General features: G+C 39.6%; 1 protein-coding gene across 1 annotated transcript in view; it reads right to left on the reverse strand.

Moving 5' to 3' along the window:
• Nucleotides 1–931: 931 nt before the first annotated feature.
• Nucleotides 932–19,724, reverse strand: part of LRIG3 (leucine-rich repeats and immunoglobulin-like domains 3) — a 70,068-nt gene continuing 51,275 nt past the window's right edge. Inside the window, exons 10-19 of the mRNA XM_006859507.1 lie at nucleotides 19,243–19,314; nucleotides 17,910–17,981; nucleotides 16,976–17,139; nucleotides 13,339–13,659; nucleotides 10,987–11,268; nucleotides 8,958–9,410; nucleotides 7,739–7,897; nucleotides 4,889–5,032; nucleotides 4,509–4,784; nucleotides 932–1,587 (exon numbers count right to left, since the gene is read on the reverse strand). Coding sequence (XP_006859569.1) covers nucleotides 1,340–1,587; nucleotides 4,509–4,784; nucleotides 4,889–5,032; nucleotides 7,739–7,897; nucleotides 8,958–9,410; nucleotides 10,987–11,268; nucleotides 13,339–13,659; nucleotides 16,976–17,139; nucleotides 17,910–17,981; nucleotides 19,243–19,314 — 2,191 coding nt within the window. The 3' untranslated portion in view covers nucleotides 932–1,339. The remainder of the gene's footprint in view (nucleotides 1,588–4,508; nucleotides 4,785–4,888; nucleotides 5,033–7,738; nucleotides 7,898–8,957; nucleotides 9,411–10,986; nucleotides 11,269–13,338; nucleotides 13,660–16,975; nucleotides 17,140–17,909; nucleotides 17,982–19,242; nucleotides 19,315–19,724) is intronic.

The following is a 19,724-nucleotide window of genomic DNA, read 5'->3' on the forward strand; positions in this document are numbered from 1 at the left end:
CATTCAGCTTCTTCAAATTATGTCACTTAGTTTTGAAAATACAATTATCCTTACTTTTCTGTGTATATAGCGCTCTGGTAGCGTAGTGGTTATGAATCAGGCTGCTAATCTCACGGTCAGCAGTTCGAAACTACCAGCTGTTCCGAAGGAGAAAGATGAGTCTTTCTGCTCCTGCCAGGCTCTTCATGACATTTTCACTAGATAGAGTTATAGACAAAAATTATAAATAGTGTTATGTGTATCAGTAACAGCTTTGATACTTAGTTTTTAACAAATATAGCTGTGACGCCAAATTAGGAAAATATTTTGCTCATATCTTTTTTTAAAAAGTTGCAGAGTAATAAAAGTATGGTTTATATTAAGAACTACTCATTCAGCAAAAGAAATCAGTAGGCTCAGAAAAGAATTTTACTAGCATCTATTATAATCTAGAACCGAGGAAGCAACAGGCACTTAGCATCAGAAATGTTCAATGAACCACCCTCTAGTTATGATAGAAAGAATGGTGATTGTGAAAACTATAAACACATAGCCATTATATAACATCAGACATTACTATAATTAGGGAAATCTGGTTTGAGCATTGATTTAGGCAAGGTGGTTTTACTGTATTATATTGGATTATAACAACTAATCTTTTGGTTTGTAGAGTTAGGAATAAATTAATGTAGCTTGAATTGTAACTCCTCAGTTTACAATGTCCTTTCACATACCCTAACCTGACTTGAATTTGTATTACAACCACCCTGGAAGTTAGGTAGAATAATGGTCATTTTTACTTACATTATAACATTCTAAACATAATTTTCATCAATTTTGAGATGTGATACTGTGAAATTAAGCTGAAACTACATTGCAAACAACAATAATAGTAGCAAAGACGGAATTCTACTTGTAATTTGTTATTATATAAAAGGGGGCATGATAAGAATGACACATTTTATTAAATGTAATGTGCAAAATAAAATGAAGCATCTCAATTCAAAAAAGTTACAAGACAGGTATTTAAAATGCTTTAGTACTCATTTTCAATAAAAAGAAATCTGGAATTATAAAAATACATAAAATAGTCATGGGATGTATACCATTAATTTACATAACATACCTTTTTTGCATAAAACAAAGTTATAAAATAGTTTTTAAAATGATATTCTTATGTGAAAGTTACTCCCTGTATAAAATCTTTATAACATGTTTGTAACTTTGGTTCATCTGTATAAATAAGGCAGTTTGTCCTTTTAAAATTCATAGCTCCGCTTAAAAACATAGGATTCTTTCTTTTTTAAATAAAAGTCCACTTGAGGTAGTATGTTAGAATAGTTCTTTGATTCCATTCAGTCTATGTATCCAAGTCATAAGACTGAAAATTTGGAGTCCTGTAGCTTTCTAAGGTCTGTGTATAGCAACATGTATGATTTTCTTCCTGAAAACCTGTCCTTTCAAATTTCCCATCTTCCTCGACCTCAGAGTCCAAGTCTGGGCAAGCAGGAGTCTTTGAGAGAAAGGCTCTTGACTGAAAGTCTGCTGGTTGTCCACATCCTGGAAAGGCATCCAGGTGAGGTCTCCTCACAGGTTTCCCAAATGTTCCTAAAATAAATAAATCTTTTGAGCACAAATATCCTTTGCTTATTCAACACAACATATTACAGAAGCAGCAGCATCTTACACATTGCTATAAATCTAAAATAAGTGATTTTTTTCTAGTTCAATTATGGTTTAAAAAAACCCACAAAAACAAACTTGCTGTGGCGTTGATTCCAACTCCTGGCAATTCCTACAGGTGTTAAGTAGAACTGTATTCCACCGGGTTTCAATGGCTCATTTCTTAGAAACAGATCCCCAGGCCTTTCTTCTAAGTCTCTGGGTAGATGCCGACTACCAACCTTCTCAGTAGCAGACAAGTGATTAACTGCTTACACCATCCAGGAAATCAATGATAGTATTCAGTTCTCTATCTGTGCAGGGCATGTAGTATGGAGTTGAAGGTATGTGTACTCCCTCTTACTTATATGTATTAAATGAATGCTGTTACGTGTTGTCAAGTCAGTTCCTACTGAGTGACCCTGTATAGGAGTAGCTGGTGAGTGTAAACTGCCGATCTTGCAATTCAAACTGACCTTGCGGTCCAGTGCTTTATTGCCCAGCACCACACCAGGACTCCAGTAAACAAGTAAACCATTCTTTATCATCTCTCATGACCTGTATTAACTATTGAGCAAAATAATTTTATGAGTTCTTAGCCTCAAAGGAGCTCTGGCAGCATAGTGGTTACGAATCGGGCTGTGAACCTTAAGGTCAGCGGTTCGAAACTACCAGCCACTCCACAGGAGAAAGATGAGGCTTTCTACTCCTGTAAAGATTTACACCCTCGGAAACCCTGTACAGTGTCGCTATGGGTCGGAACCAACTCGACGGCACTTAACAACAACAAGCCTCAATATATGAAAGAGCTCACAATTACCAAGAAGGGCATTTGGATTGTTGTTGAGTCAGCTCCAACTTACAGTGACCCTGTATAGGTTTCCAAGGTTGTAAATCTTTACAGAGCAGAAAGCCGCATCTTTCTCCTGTAAAGTGACAGGTGGATACGAATTGCTGACCTTAGAGTTAGCACTCCAACATGTAACCCACTAAGGAATTACTGTTGTGTGCTGTCAAATCAGTTCCGCCTCACAGTGACCCTGTATATAGTTTCCAAGGAGTGGTTAGTGAGTTTGAACCACCAACCTTGTGGTCTAGTGCTTTGTTACACAGTGTCACACCAGGACTCCCCACTAAGGAATAGTAATATATAAATTAATGTATGAGTATGTTCATAGGTAGGAGTCCTGGTGTGGTGTCATGGGGTTATGTGCTGGACTTCTAAGTCAGTTCAAACTCACCGGCCACTCCTTGGAAACTCTATACTGGGTCACTATAAGTGAGAACAGACAGCACTTAACAACAACAAAGTTCCTATGTAGGAGCCTAGTAGCATAGTGGGTTATGCATTGGTTGGGGGCTCGAACTCACATATCCCTCCGAGGGAGAAAGATGAGGTTTTCTGCTCCTGTACCTCAGAAACCCTACATAGGATCACTATGAGTCAGAACTGACTCTATGATACACAAGAACACATCAATATGTAGAAAATTTCTTTAAAGTAACCTTTACAGCCTGTCCTCCGTACTTTGGCATTAGTAAAGTATTATTCAATTGACTCAAATTCTTGTCCCTAGTCATACAAAACATAAGAGAGTGTCCAAAAGTTTGTGGGAAAATGGAATTAAAAGATAATGGCATTTCCCACAAACTTTTTGATGCCACCTGGTATTTCCATTTTTTTCCAAAGAGGAATGTACGGAGATTTATTGCTTAGGAAACATTAAGCTTCTGTTAAGGGTGATGAAAATATTTAGAAACAGATAGTAGTGATGATTGAACAGTATGACAAATATAATTGTTGCTGTTGTTAAATGCTCCTGCGTTGATTCCTACTCATAATGATCCTATACAGGGCTTCCGGGGAACAACTGGTGGGTTTGAACCGCCGACCCTTTGGTTCGCAGTCCAGTGCTTATCGACTACAGCACCAATTAATATCATTGAATTGTATCTGTGTAGAATATTGAAGCGGCAAATGTTTTGTTCCATATATTTTACACACACACACACACACACACAAAGTAACTGTTACTTTCGTATGCCATCAAGTCACTTTCAACTCATAACCATCCTGTATAGGGTTTCCGAGAGTGACTGGTGGGTTTGAACTGCCAACCTTACTGTTAGCAGTTCAGTGATTACTCTACAGTGCCAAACCACCCTGATAAAAATATAAAATTTCTTAAAAGCTGGGCATGGTATTTTAAAATGCTTCTTTCTTTTAAACAAGTTGTGGCTCATTCCCCCCATCTCCAATCTAAAGAGAAGATGATGTCAGTTCTTTAATCCACCATCCCCATACACTAAATCAAAAAGGCCACACTCTAATCTTAGTGCCAGCCAGTGTCAAAACGCTAGCTTGGGCTTCAAGGCTCTCATGGTGTCCTCTGCCAAAGGTAGTCCAGCTTGTCTGACTAGCAGCTGTTGCTAGGTAGGATGCTGTTTTCCACCCTTTTGCTGTGGGTGCAATAAGCCACCAGACATAGCAAACCACAATCCTGCAGCACACACAGCTCCACCCCAAAGACTGTTGTAGTCCAAACCCACTTTTTCCACATGGGTGACAAGCTGAGCTCTTAAGTCATTCCCAAACTCTTGCTCTAAACTATACCACACACAGTGTTTCTCAAAATGTTCCTAAGGCTGTCTTAGTTATGGATTAAATCCATAATCAAGTAAAATCAACCCCACCTCAAACTCTGCGTTTAGAAATATTTATCCTAACTAAGAGGTTGCTGTGATTGCATCACATGCAAAACCCACTTTCACAAGCCGGAGCTCCAGAGCTCTTGGTGCTTTTTTATTTGCAACTTGGGAGTATTCATGTACCCATAGTAAAGCTATCTAATAATGTAAGAACTTACCCATGAAAGAGTTAGTTGAAGTAGCTGGTGCTGCTTCTGGATTTGTACTAAATTCTAAAGAGGACTTGTTTAGACACAAAGTTTTCACTCCGGGTCCTTCACTTTGAGAGTGCGTAGCATTCATCAGCTTCCTCACATGTGAAGGCAATCCTACATTACTGGTGCTGCGATCGCAGGTTTCCTCTGCAGGGGGAGGGCACGGGGAGCTCTCCTTTTTCTTTATGTAACTGGGCTCATAGTGGTCCATTAAAGCTGTTCTGGGGTCAGGATTGCAACCTTTTGAATTTGCGGAGAACATCAAAGGAAAAAAGAAAGAATTAGCACTTCTAGAAGCCCCTCCAAGAAACAGAACTAAGTACCCATGTGAGAAAGTCACACACCTGAGTGATAGGTTTCAAAGAAATCGGAGCCATACACATTCCCCTTCAAGTACACGGGTCCTGAGGATCCCAAAAAGGGGCAAAAAAACGGATCCGTGGCAGTTTCCATGTCAGCTTCGCTGCTATTGTCAATGTGGCAAGTCCCTTTAAAACAGATATCTTAGTCACTCAACCATTCTTATTCACAACTGTTCAAGAGTCTCTGCAACTTTGTCATGCTCCATATTTACAGAAGAAAGATTTAACTAGAACATCACATGGAAGAAAAATTTGTAGAAACTTGTTGTTGTTAAGTGCTGTCGAGTTGGTTCTGACTCACAACAACCCTATTATATAGGGTTGCCGAAGAGAGGCTGGTGAGTTTGAACTGCTGACCATGCAGTTTAAACAGACCTGCAGTCCAGTACTTATTTTACAGTACCATTTAGCTTTTATTTAGACACAGAGGCTTATGGTGTCCCTTGAGGGCACAAATGGTTAATTACTTGAGTACCCACTGGAAGGCTGGCAGTTTGAAACTACTCCTAAGTGCCTCAGAAGGCAGGCCTTGAAATCTGTATTCAAAAGGTTACAGCCCTGAAACCCCTATGGAGCGAACTTCTCTTCTGTCACAAGTTAAGGTTGCCAAGAATTGGTATCAGTTTATCAGCAGTTGTTTGTTTGGTTTGGTTTTGGTTTTGAGGCCTACAGAGCTCCTGGGTGGTACAAATGGTTAAACATTCAACTACTTAACCAAAAGGTTGTCAGTTTGAACCCACCCAGACGTGCTTCACAAGACAGGCCTGGAAATCCGCTTCAAAAAGATCACAACCTTGGAAACCCTAAAGAGCGCTCTGCAATACATGGGGTAGCCATGAGGCAGAACCAACTCAAGGACAAGTGGTGCTGGTGGTGCTGGTATACTAAATGATTAAGTTTGAGGTATCTTTTGTAAAGAGGCCTTGGTGAGCCATTGTTACTAGATTTATCAACTTTGTTGCCGGCTACACCTGGAATTGACCTGTCATAAATACTGCAGTCAAAGCAATCATGGTTTGAAGCAAACACCACTATCAATACTGCCCTTTATTCCCAAAGGTCACTGACAACCAGCACTAGAATGATCTCTTAAGGCCCCGCTCAAAGATGAGCTCAGTCAATCACATCCTTCCTATCAAGCATTTAAGCTAAGCAGCACATTAAGAACAATCGTCTAACTGATTAACATGCTCGGCTGATTTGAGTTTGGAGGTTGAAGATTGGAGGCAAGAGGCTGGAGATTCGAGTTCCACCCTAAGGCACCTTGGGAGAAAGGCCTGGAGGTCTAGTTCTAAAAGATCCTAATCCCTGAAACCCCTCTGGAGCACAGTTCCACCCTGACACACATGAAGCCAGCATGAGTCTAGTAGACATGACAGCAAATGTGTTTTGTTTTTTTTTTTCCCCATAAACACAGCAATTGAAAGACAGGAATATAATCAGGTTTAAGGTGCCATGATGAGCCATAGGATTGGGAAGCAGAAACTGACAAAGAGGCTGGTGGCCCAGAGAGAAGTACACATGCCGACTGTGGCTCTGTACAACTCCATGCCTCTAGAGTTGCTCTGAGTGACAGCAGGTCTGCCCAAGCATCTGGGTACCTGCGAACAACTATGCTGCCATTCTCCCCCTGCATCTTTTCTGTAAACCCCACGACACTTGAGCAAGCTTTGGTCTCTGCTGTTCGCAATTGACTGAGTCTAACAACGGCACTCACTTTTATTTTCAACACTTGTCTTCTAATGTTATAACCTCCACTATCGTCTTGCCGTGAACTTCATCATTACCTGATTTGGCACTGAGTAAACTACTCAGTTGAAAACCAATCTGTTTCCCTCCCAACTACAGAGAAGATGTTCAATAAATATTGATAGGAAAAGATGGTAAAATACATAAAAACAACACAAATAACTTTCATTTGTTGAGTTGTTAAAATGTGACACGCATCGTGCAGCATGGTGATGTTTATGTGTCGGTTCCGACCCATAGCAACACTGTACAGGGTTTCCGAGGCTGTAAATCTTTACGGGAGCAGAAAGCCTCATCTTTCTCCTGCGGAACAGTTGGTAGTTTCGAACTGCTGACTGTGAGGTTCACAGCCCAGTTCGTAACCACTAAGCTACCAGAGCTCCTTATTGTGCAGAATCCTTTTATGTTATTTCATTTAATTTTCAACAACCCAGTCTCAGGAGTGAATACTGTAATTATTCCCAGTTTACAGAAAAGAAAAATGAGGCTTACAGAGGCTAAGCAACTTGCCCACGGGTCTACAGGGAGTGCACGCATGGGTCTTGAACCGAGCCTGTGCTCCTATATTATTCTGCTGCTACCAGAGTTCTTACAACAACTGTTAACATTAGACAAAAATGGTTTTAAATCATGCAACTTTTAAGACCATGTGTGAAATCAGATGGTATAATTTAAGCAAGGTGGAAAAAAAAAACAAATAAAACTTTAGCATTTAAAGAGAGCACTAGTTTACATGGGATAATTAAAATTTACCTAACGTGCTTGTCACAGTCCTGGTGTGGTGCTGTAGGATAAGCACTGGACTGCTAACCACAAGGTCAGTGGTTCAAACCCACCATCCAATTGTTGGAATCCCTATACAGGAGTTGCTATGAGTCAGAAAATCAATAGCACTTAACAATGACCTGTGCTTGTCAGAAGCAAAGATTTTTCTAGTATTTAAGATTATATGACTGCCTATAATTCAATTTCGGGCCAGGTTCTAAATAACAATGTATCCATTTCTCATGAAAAGCACTCTTAAGCCTCCCATCATATGATTTCAAAGCAACTAAAAACCCATGCTTATTTTTAAACACTTACCATTACTGTCATGCTGTGCAAGGAAAAATGCCCCACTTGAAGAAGTGACGAACTGGTGATGGCTTCCACTTTCCGAGGAGACATACCCATCTTGCCTGTCAGCTAATGTCCCCTGAGAGGACAAATAACTAGGGATATCTGCTGGCAAGTTGGTCTCATCTGTAATCAAACATAAGCATTTTATTAATCAAGAATGATCACAATTGCTTAAAGGTGTCCCTGCCTTGGTTTCTGCACAAACCAAGCAGGAAGATCTGCTCTAGCAAAACTGTCTCGGGCATGTGGTACTCAGATGAAGGGAGGAGCTAAGACTTGGTTCCTCTGGAAAAGTATGAGCTGATGGTAACTGATCGTAACTTTATCCATCACTAGATGCCCCTCTCAAATTTCAAAGGCAGCAAATGTTTAAAAAGATACGTTTTAAATTATTTTCATAGGGCAGTATGTAAGCAAGGAGCCTTAGCACAGTAGTTAGGTGCTTGGTTACCAATCAAAAGGTTGGTGGTTGGAACTCACCCACTAGATCCGTGGGAAAAAGACCTACAATCTGCTTTCCCAAAAATTACAGCCAAGAAGACCCTATAGAGCAGTTCTACTGTGTCATGCAGGGCTGGCCAGCACATAACAATAATATCTCAGCTTCTGAAGTAAGTTTGATAATGCCATAATTCCAGCTTAATATGAGGGGGCTTCCAAAAATTCATAGAAAAATCCCTTTATTTTTTATTCCTTGTTTTCCACAAACTTTTGGAAGTCTCCTCATATTAGGCATACATTTATATAATATTAATCAAGTCACAAGCCCTTCCACATGAATTACTGAAGTTCTCCCTATATGCATACATGCACACATACACACAACTAAACGAAAAATTACCAATCAAAGTAAGCTTCACCGAAGGGGTGTTCCTAGTTCTCCACCACCATCTTGTGAAGGAGCCAGACAGAGTACTTTACTTTGTTATTTGGACCGCACCTCACAGCCCACAAGATATTCCGATGAGGTTTTAAACAAAAAGTATTCATCTTTACACACTGGATTTATTTTAGTTAGGTCAGGGGTGTTATTTTTAGCCAACCATATTTCTGCAGCTTGAAACAAATGAGTTATCCTACTGACATCAACTCAGACAGCAAGACATACATCCTAGAAGAAAACTGTTGCTGAACCACAAACACACATGACCGCTGCACCTGTGCCAAGTTTCTGTTTACACACCTGTGTTGGTAATGCTGCAATCTTCATTCCTCCGCCTTGTGTGGTATATGATGACCACCCACACGAGGGACGTGCCCACCACACAGCATACCACCGCTATGATCACGACTCCCACGGTGGCCCATCCATCATCATCCAATGATGGGGCAGTCATCTGCGGGGAGTCGCAAGTGGGAGTGGGGATCACACTGAGGCGCACGTGGCCTCTCTCAGTTCCAAGGGTGTTAGACATTTCACATGTGTACTTCCCAGCATCGCTAACATCTGAATCCACAATAATTAGCAGCTGATTGCCTGCTGCAAAAAAGTGTCTTTCGGTGACCACCAAGGGGTTGTCATCCTTGGTCCAGTTGAGTCTCGGGGCAGGACTACCTCCAGCAATGCACTGTAGGACAGCTGTCTCTCCCTTGGTGACAGTTCGGTCTAACAGAGGCCGCAAAAACGATGGTGTCTCTGAAATGGCATTTTTTGTAAAATTGTGGTAAATACATATATAGCAAAATATGCGCCATTGCAAGATTCTTCACACGTACAATTTAATAATGCTAACTGTATTCATCATATTGTCATATTGTAGACAAATCATGTTTTTAATTCCCTCAAGGAAGGTTTGCATTCAACAACTTACTGAAAGGTTGGCAGTTCATACCCACCCAATGGCACCTAGGATAAAAAGCTCTCGTCAACATTACAACCAAGAAAACCCCATGGAGTAGCTCAACCCAGTGATGCCTGAAGTCACTGTGAATTGGAGGCTGAGTGGACAGCAACCGGGTTAAATGAAATGATGCTTCCATGTCATAAGACCCCCAGCACTTGAATTCAAATTGGAAACTAAAATATTTATTCTTCTGCAATTTAATGGGGATATTTCTTTAAGAGTTTAAACATATACAACATTTGGAAGTTCATTATTCTCTGCTGCCATTTTACCCATAATGCTAGTTAAGAATACTGACTATTTTTATTGCCACCTCTGGCACACCTTCTTTTGCCAAGATTGGAAACTGGGTGGAGGAGAACAGGGGACAAAGCAAACCTTTTAGGCATTTTTATTAAAAAAAAGAGAAAAATATATAAAACCAATTTCATGCACAAGAGTATGTTCATGGAATCAAAAATATAAAATTCTGAAACTAATTAACTATTTTCTGTCTTAATAGGCTACTTTCAAATATACACATATGAGAATGCTTTTTTTTAAGCATTTGTTTAGAAAGATTATTTAAAAATAAAACTGATTTCCAGAGCAGTATGGTAGGCCAGAGGTCTATGGATGGTGCAAAGTGGTTTATGATCAGTTACTATCATAAATGATGGCAGTTCAAACCCGCCTAGTGGGTACCATGAAGAAAAGCCTAGTGACCTGCTTCTGTAAAGATCACAGTCAAGGAAACCCCGGGGGAGTATTTCTACTCTGTCACACACAGGGTGGCGATGAGTAAGAATTGACTCGACGGCAAGCATGTATTTGTCTTATGGTAAGTAAAGAGAGTGGTTCCTTCCCGATTTGGTTACATGCTAAATTTCTTGTTGTAACGTTAACAACACTACTTTTGCAGACTGCACAATGTCAAAAGGCAACAGAGGATTAATCCTGCACAAAGGGAAAACATCAAAATGGGGTATAAGTAGTTTTTGTGAGGTTTTTTTTTTTTTTTTTTTGGCTTTTCCCTTCTCCTCAGAATGGAGGGAGTAGGATCACCTCCCTGGCCACAGATACTATCATGGAATGCACTCCCCAGCTCCCACACTTCTGAGAAGGACTGGTGTGATGGTGTGGGATAAAACCCTGGGCAGCAAAATCAATTTGAACTGAAAGGTTAGCAATTCAAACTCACAAGCCACTCCCTGAAAACCCAATAGATTTGGGTTGGAACCAACTCAGTGGCACCTAACAACAACAACAGGGAGGGAAGGGCAGTGTCCTATACATCTCCATCTCACACCTTGTGGCACATAGGGCATTTGCATGGGCAAGTGTCTTTAAGACTGATATGTGCCACAGGACCTTCAAGGATTCACATACCTAGGACAGTCAGTGTTGCATTTGCAGAAATACTTCCTGCACTATTTTGAGCTGTACAGCTATAAATGCCAATGTCCTCTATTTTCACATCCACGATAAAGAACACATCATCTTCAGGCATAACATGCATGCGTCTCTCCCTTGCAGCAGGGAAGTCTGTGCCCCCGTCCTTTTGCCAGGCTATCTGAGGGGCCGGGTGACCCACAGCAGCACACTCCAAGCGTGCCATGGCACCAGCACGAATAGTAAGATCCATGGGTGTCTTGGTGAATGATGGAAGCACTGAAATCAGAAAAAGAACCAAAGTGTAAGTGCAGCAGAGTTCTAAAAGTTCAATTCATTCCGGTTTTTTTATTCTTAAAAAAAAAAAATTTACAACAGTTCAATGATAAAGGTAAGTCAGGGGTTATTTCTAATTTAAGTACAAGGACACTAGTTTGACATGGAGAGAGTATCTTGTTCAAGGTTACACAAGTAACAAATGACAGAGTCAGGACGAAGCGCAGGTCAACTGATCCTCAGACCAGAGGTCACTCTGCTATTTTCAGCCATTTTTTAGTGGCAAAAACTCACTTTGTGTATTGTACTTTTGTTTTCTTTTAACGTGTTTCCTACTCTAGCATTCATGACTTTAGCTTTATCCTAGAATTTTTAATTTTTAACTCAAAATTGGGCCAGAACTCAGCAATCATTTGTTGAGTGAATACATGAATGAATTATATCCAAATTCTTCTACCAAAAACAAACAGCTAAATGCTTTCTTGGGTTACAAACACAATCCATTCCTGTGTCTTTAAGAATTTGTAAGTAGGTGGGATGAGGCTAGGTTGTCATTTAGCAATGTGATTCTTACTTAGTGCAAGAAAAGGCTTGAAGCCTTTAAAAGCTGCCCATGTAGCAAGTGAAGGTGACTGTGATGAAGACTTTATGGCCAATAGAAGTTAGTTCAATCTTTTCAAAGGGAAGACAAATTTACAAAAAAGAGGGCAGGTGGGAGCACTGTGGCTTCACATGAAAAGCAGTGGATTGCAAACCACCAGGTCTGTGGTTCATGCCTGCCCGCTGATTCCAGGGAAAAAAATGAGGCTTTCTGCTCCTCCCATGATCATCTATCTAAAGCCTCGGAAACCCTTTACCGCATCGTTATGAGTCGGAACGGACACTCCACAGTACTTAACAACCAAAACAAAGAGGGCAAGTAGACTCCTGTCCTGGTGTGGCGCTACAGGATCAGCACTGGACTGCAAACCACAAGGTTGGCTGTTCAAACCCACCAGCTGCTCCTTGGAAATGCTATATAGGGTCGCTCGCTATGAGTCAGAACCAACTCGACAGTACTTAACAACAACAACAGAGGGCATGTAGAAATTGTCTATGAATTGGACATTCCTAAAAAGGGAACGCCTATATTTGAGAGTCTATTGTATGCCTGCCACACAAAGCAAAGGATGATAAACTTTTATTAACACTTGTTGCTATTAAGGGCCAAAGAGTTATTGTGACTCCCAGCAACCCTATAAAACAGAGAAGTGTCCCTGAGGGTTTCTTAAGCTTTAATCTTCACGGGAGCAAATTGTTAGGCTTTTATCTCCTGAGAAGTGGCTGGTGGATTCAAACTACCAACCTCTTAATTAGTACCAAGCACTGTAACCATTGTACCAGGGTTCCTTTTATTAACAGTAACCTTTACTACATTTATTAGGCATTTACTACATTCTAGGTATTTGTCCCTTAACATACATTATCTAAATCTCATAATAGCCCTATAAAAATAGATACTACCATCTCCAATTCAAAGAAAATAGAAACAAAGGCACAGAGAGGCTAAACAAATCGCAGACCTAACACAGCCATAGGCAGCAATGCCAGCGTTCCAGATTCACATCCAGATCTCTGTATTAAAGACAGTGTGCTTTCACACTAGCTAGCTTTCTGCATCAGACTAGTACATTACAAACTCCCAGAGAGCAAAACAGTGCCTAGTTCATAAGTGCTGTCCCACCATACCGAGCACATTGCTTTGCACATAATAATTGCTTCTCATTGTTAAAGGAGTCCTGGTGTGGCACTGTGGGTTAATGCACCAGAGGGCAAGGTTGGCGGTTCAAGGTCATCAGCCGCTCCTCCCAACCTTGCAGTCTAGCACATTAACCCCCAGCGCCACTGCAGGATTCCAATAAATGCTTACTTAGATACAAACAGCCAAGAATCTTAATTTTGTGGCATGGGGGATGGGAAAAGCAAAGGGTAGGTAGGCAGCATTAGCTGAAAAGACTAAGAGGAAGAAAGGAAAACACGTGCTTTCTGGAAAAGCTGTCTTTAAATGTAAAAGGAAAAAGTCAGATCACATACTGTTCACAGTAAGCTTGGCTTTGACAGAGTAGGATGAACCAAAGTGATTGGAAATGACACACTGATATTTCCCTTCACTGGTAAATTCCACGTTGCGCAGCCGGAGGATGGTGGTATACTCCATCACCTCGCCACCTTGGGCCCGGAGGTGTGCATAATTTTCCATTTCAGCATCATGCAGTAGTTCATTGTCTTTTTTCCAAGCAAAAGTCATGGGGGAATCACTGCTGCTGGCAGCCGAGCAGATAAAACTCAAATTGGAACCTTTTATTGCCGACTGTGTTTCTGGCTGAACCGTGATCTGGGGTTTTGGAAAATCATCTGTTCAAAATGGGAGAGGAGGGAAAAAAACAATGTTAAGGCTCGAAATGCTGCTCAAACGTGAACACCGCGAAACTTAAAACAAAAATAACAGCTTAGGTTTTACCCTCTGTGTATGATTTACAGATGGACTGAGCAGTCCCAGTACTGCAAGGCTTCCAGGGGACAGTGTTGATAAAGCAATTCATTTATTACAATTAGAGACCGAGAGCTACAATTACTGCCTGAGAGCAGGGAGACTACTATTTGAAATTATCAGAAACCTCAGTTTATTCCAGACCTCTTGCTTTTTATAACCATAAGAAGAAATTAGTTAAGAAGTTTCTAGATTCATGGATCAGTTTTGAATGTTACCTTCAGGAGATGCAATTTCTACCAACTTGCCTACAAATTAATAATAAAAAACAAAACAAAACAAAAAAAAACAGTTGCCCTTGTACCAATTCTGATTTGCTCTCTGACTCACGAGACCACAGACTGTATCAGTGCAGCTCTACTCTCTAAGGTTTTTGATGGCTATCTGATTGGAAGAAGATTGCCAGGTCTTTCTTCCAAGGCACTCCTGGATAGTCTTCAACCACCAGTGTTTTGGCAAAGAGCATCCAGGCATTCCTTCACAAATAAGAACCAGCAAAATTAAGACATTAAAAGTGATCATCGATAGCACTAAATATAGCTGGTAACCTTCCATTAACCAGAAAGACAACAAACCTTAAAGAACAGTAATTTAGGTGGGACAGAAGAAAAAAAAAACAGCCCCCTAAAAATTAGAGCCCCCCAAAAAAAGCATCTCCAAAACTATGAGGTATTGGCTTTGGCCTGGAGTTGGAGTAGCTTGTGAATCAAGCTGCTTTGCTATACTGTCAGCGTTACATTATAATTACAGCTAAGCAATGATTTCCTTCTAAGCAGTTATTTTTGGTTCTGTTACTGTTTCAAAAAGTTACCTTTTGAACTTCTGCTTCTCAGAGGCAATCTAAACCCAGAAAGAAACATGTAGACTTCCTAAAATAGCTTTTTTTGTGTGTGAACTGGTAGTGAGGGAGTGTGGAAGAATGCTCTGGTAACCAACATTGCTAATTTTCAATGCCATGCTTGAATGCTGTAATCAAGAATTTCTTCTTAGTATAATTATTCTGAAATTCTCGTTGGGTGAATCAATGTTATAATTCATAAGGGAGGAAGTGAACATTCTACGGATGCTGCATGCACAATTTTTAAGTAACAGAGAGTCCATATCATGTGGCTACAGGATTATGAAACCAGGGGAGGAAATCACATAGGCCCATATACTTGAACACCAAAAGCATATTCAGATCCAAAAGCTACATCAGAAGCTTTGTTTCCAGAAACTATTGGCTGTGATTAATGCTGCAACTTAGCAAAATATGTTTTTCTTTTATTTGACCCAAGTAAACAATCTTTGGCAAAGCAATTTTAGGTAATATTTTTAACGCCAATATAAGATAAAGGTTCTGTGATAGCTGAATCATGTTTAAATTTAAGTAAACTTTGATCTTATGTTTTATATACATGCTTATTTTTATAAAAATCTTTGTGGCATTATAATCAATGTAATGAAACAAGGTATATGAATGTTTGAATGTGAAACCGATGATGTGCCCTGAAAACTTTCACTCAATCCACAATAAAAACCTTAAAAAAAAAAAAAAAAAAAATCTTTGTGGCAGAGGAGTGGAGTGGTCAGAGGCTGTACCAGGAAGATGAAAAAAAATATGTTTTGATCCAGATCTGCTACTAACTAGTTATATGAACTCTGGGGCAAGCAAATCTCTAATATTGAGATCCTTAGGTGCTAAAACAATATACCTTAATATGATTTAAAATCAATTCAAACTTTCTGTTATTTATAATGCATTAGTCCCTAGTTAATTTTTTACCAGCTCATAATCATTAGCTAATAATCTGTCCTTCCTTTGCCACACAAATAGCATTTGCAAAGGATTTACTTGAGTCGCTTTATGGAACTCATGCAAGTTCCCCCACATCCTCTTGAGTTAACTAAATTCCCATTCCATAGATGCAGAAACTGAGGTTTGGGAAATTTAAGTGGAGAGGATTAAGTTGACAGTTTGAAGCCACCAGCCACTCCAAGGGAGAAAATGTGGTAATATGCTTCAGACTAAACATTTACAGCCTCGCAAACCAGAGGGGGTAGTTGTCCTTCGTCCTATAAGTTTGCCTTTGAGTCAAAATCGACTCAATGGCAACAGTTTTTGTTTGTTTGTTTTAATAGAGCAGATAGCACGATCCTTCAATTCTCCCAGGACCTAATATCATTTTCTTTTCACCAAGCTACCTGATATGCAGATGATACTACCTTGCTTGCTGTAAGTAAAGAGGTTTTAAAATACTTACTGATGAAGATCAAAGACCATACCCTTCAGTATGGATTGCATCTCAATGTAAAAGAAACAAAAATCCTCACCAATGGACCAATAAACAACATTCTTATCAATGGAGAAAAGATCGAAGTTGTCAAAGACTTCATTTTTCTTGGATCAACCATCAACACTCATGGAAGCAGCAGCCAAGAAATCAAATGACGTATTGAATTAGGCAAATCTGCTGCACAAGACCTTTTTGAAGTGTTGAAGAGCAATGATGTCACCTTGAAGACTAAGGTGAGCCTGACCCAAGCCATGGTATTTTCAATAACCTCATACACATGTAAAAATTGGGCAGTGAATAAGGATGATGGGAGAAGAATTGATGCTTTGAGTTATGGTATTGGAAGAGAATATTGAAAGCACCCTGGGCTGCCAAAAGAACCAACAGATCTGTGTTGTAAGAACTGCAGCCAGAGTGCTCCTTGGAGGCCAGGATGGCCAAACTTTGTCTCTCATACTTTGGACATATTGTCAGGAGGGACCAGTCACTGGAGAGGGTTATCATGTTTGGTAAGGTGGAGGGTCAGATAAAAAGAGGAAGACCCCCAGTGAGATGGATTGGCAAAGTGGCAGCATCAGTGGGCTCGGGTGTGGCAACAATTGTGAGGTTGGCTCAGGACCAGGCAGTGTTTCGTTGTGTTGTGCACAGAGTCGCAACGAGTCGGTACTGACTCGATGGCACCTAACAGCAACTACCTGATGCCAAAACAAAGACAGGGAAATTTTAGGAAATTCTCTTTCCCATTTGTAAAATTAAAATAATCAGCAAACTATAGACCCATTATAATCTACTGGAGCAGAAAAAAAAGGTTTGTTAAGAAAATGTACATTATTCAAAATAATTATTTGGATAAATAAGAGGGGGAGAAAAAAAATAAGGAATGAGTAAAACAAAAGTGACTCACCACACACAAAGCCATCTGGACTAACAGCAAAAATACTTCTTCCTTTCAGCAACTGAGGATGGGCACAACTGGCATTTACAAAGCTCTGAAAGTTGTTTTCTGCCACCCACTGTGGGAGCCATTTTAGTTGGCAATCACACAAAAGGCTTGATGTATTTAAATGCCTGAGGAGAGTAATTACATTCAATTTGTTTTGTATGAAATGCGGATTTCTACAAGTAAACTAAACTCAAGTAAATAATAACAAAGCAAGAGGTTTGGAAACTAAATACACATATCCCACATAATTAATATTCCATAGTCATCTTAAGAAAGAGTCCTGTTGGCATAATAGTTAAGCTCTTGACCGTAACAAAAATGGGTTTGAACCCACCAGTCACTCTATAGGAGAAGAGACCTGGTGATCAGCTCCTATAGATTGCAATCTAGGAAAACAATATGGGGTTTGACTGATTTTCTACTTGGACATCTAGGTCCTTCTGAGTCAGAATTTACATTACAACACACAAACAGTTCATTTTAAAATGCAATAAATGTTAACAAGTGTGATATTATTCTACTGACAAAAAGTGCTGCTGTAACAAAAACACCCTAAGACCCAGTTGCCACTGAGTCCGCTGAGACTCATGATGAGCCCATGTGTATTACAGTAGAACAGTATTGTATTACAGTAGTGTATTACAGTGCTCCAAAGGGTTTTCGATGGTTGATTTTTGGAAATAAATCTCCAGGTCTTTCTTCCCAGGCTTGTCTGGATGGATTCAAACCTCCAAACCTGAGCGCATTCGCCTTAATTTCAACAAAGAAACAAGTAACAAAATTCCTTTTGTTTTCTGATCAAAAAGTTAAGTAATAACCTAGGGTAGCACACTCCATGACAGAGTTTCTCCTCTATTATCTATTTGAAAATCTTGGCATGAAAGAGAAAACTTACAATTGTTGAAGTTTCTTCATTTGTGAAAATGCATTGCCTTGTAAAGACATGATTGCATTGTCGCTCAGGTCTCTGGAAAAAAAAAACAACCATTTCAAATGCATTAGAAGTGGCCCTTGCGGATCTTGAGGCAGAATTCGGGCCAACATTATCCCTTCTGCCCCACAATTTATGAAGCAAATGATTCTATGTGCTGAAATGCATGAATGAGGCAACTCCAGAAGAACTCATTAGGAAGTGTAGGTTGAAGAATGAGAACATTTGTAACCAAGGAATGTTCTTATCTTCTGCTATGTTACTTTTCTTGTCTGAGGAGGCTTCAAAATGTAATGGAAGAATCCCATTATTTTTCACTCCATTTTCACAAGAACTTTTTGATGCCCCCATGTAGTTCTCATTATTTAAACTAGTAACCTCTTTTAAAATACATGAATAAAATTCCTTATAACTATGATTTAAAAAAAATATCCTTTACAGAATATTTTCCATGATATGTACTGTTCAGTGATTTCCATATATTATTGCATTTAATCCTCAAAGGAACCCAAAAGAAGATCTTATTACTATCTTGTGCAGTGGCTCTAAAGGATTGTAACTGGATTGCTTGCAACCCACAACGTCAGTGGTTCAAGCCCACCAGCTGTTCCACAGGAGACAGATGAGACTTTCTGCTCCCATAAAGATGAACAGCCTCAGAAACTCTATACAGGGTCACAATAAATTAGAACCAAGTGGACACCATCTATCAACAACAACAAAGCCGGAATGGGACAGAAAATACTTGAACACCATTATTTCTAATCCCTAAACTAATGTTCTTGACCACTACCCTATTCTTCCCTATACTCCTCGTTACTGTAAATGCAGTAAAGTGTTCAGACAAGACATATGTGTTCACAGAAACAAACAAGCCAAAAAAATCTCGACTTCCGACAGCCCATTTATAAAATGACAGTATATTCTGGGCTACTTGTGTTTTCAACAAGTACTATAACTTTGAATTAAAGTGTGCTTCACTATGATTACTACTCTGAATAAGATTAAATATACAAAAGGGATTTTGATTGAAACAAATGACAAAAGAAGGAAGACTCCAACCTAAAAATGGTAATAGCAATGTCTATAAATGCAAAGGAAAACAAATGGTTATATAATTCCACAGAAAAACGGATGGGTGGATGTATGGATGAGTGATATGTAGATTCGCAAATATACTTAATAGTACTGAAAGGATGCCAACAAAATTACAGTCTACTTTGTTTTATCATTCATGTGGCAAAAATAGATAACTATCTTAGACTATTTTCACGGTAATTAAACTGCAGCAACTTACAGATGTTCTAATGCATCCAAACCAGTGAAGGCTTTTTTGGTGATAGACCTAATCCGGTTTCCCTGGAGAATTCTGAAAAAAAATTATGTTGAAACAGTTATTATTACAACTATTATTTTGGGACGGGGGAGGGGAGGACACTCATGAAAAGAACCACTTTCTAAATCATTCATAAAAATATATATATATAATCTATACTATTTTCTTCAATGAAATGATATCCTATTATAATGAGTCCATGCCATTCATTTCAGTAATATAGTATAGAATGGTGTTTAAAGCATACAACAGAGAGAAAAGCAAAAAACAAGTATTCAATAAATATTACTTTGATAGTTCAAGGAGCTCTGGTAGCGTAGTGGTTACGAATCAGGCTGCGAACCTTAAGGTCAGCGGTTCGAAACTACCAGCCGCTCCACGGGAGAAAGATGAGGCTTTCTACTCCCGTAAAGGTTTACACCCTCGGAAACCCTGTACAGGGT

This window comes from Chrysochloris asiatica, unplaced genomic scaffold, assembly GCF_000296735.1.
Source record: "Chrysochloris asiatica unplaced genomic scaffold, ChrAsi1.0 scaffold00033, whole genome shotgun sequence".
Classification (NCBI taxonomy): domain Eukaryota; kingdom Metazoa; phylum Chordata; class Mammalia; order Afrosoricida; family Chrysochloridae; genus Chrysochloris; species Chrysochloris asiatica.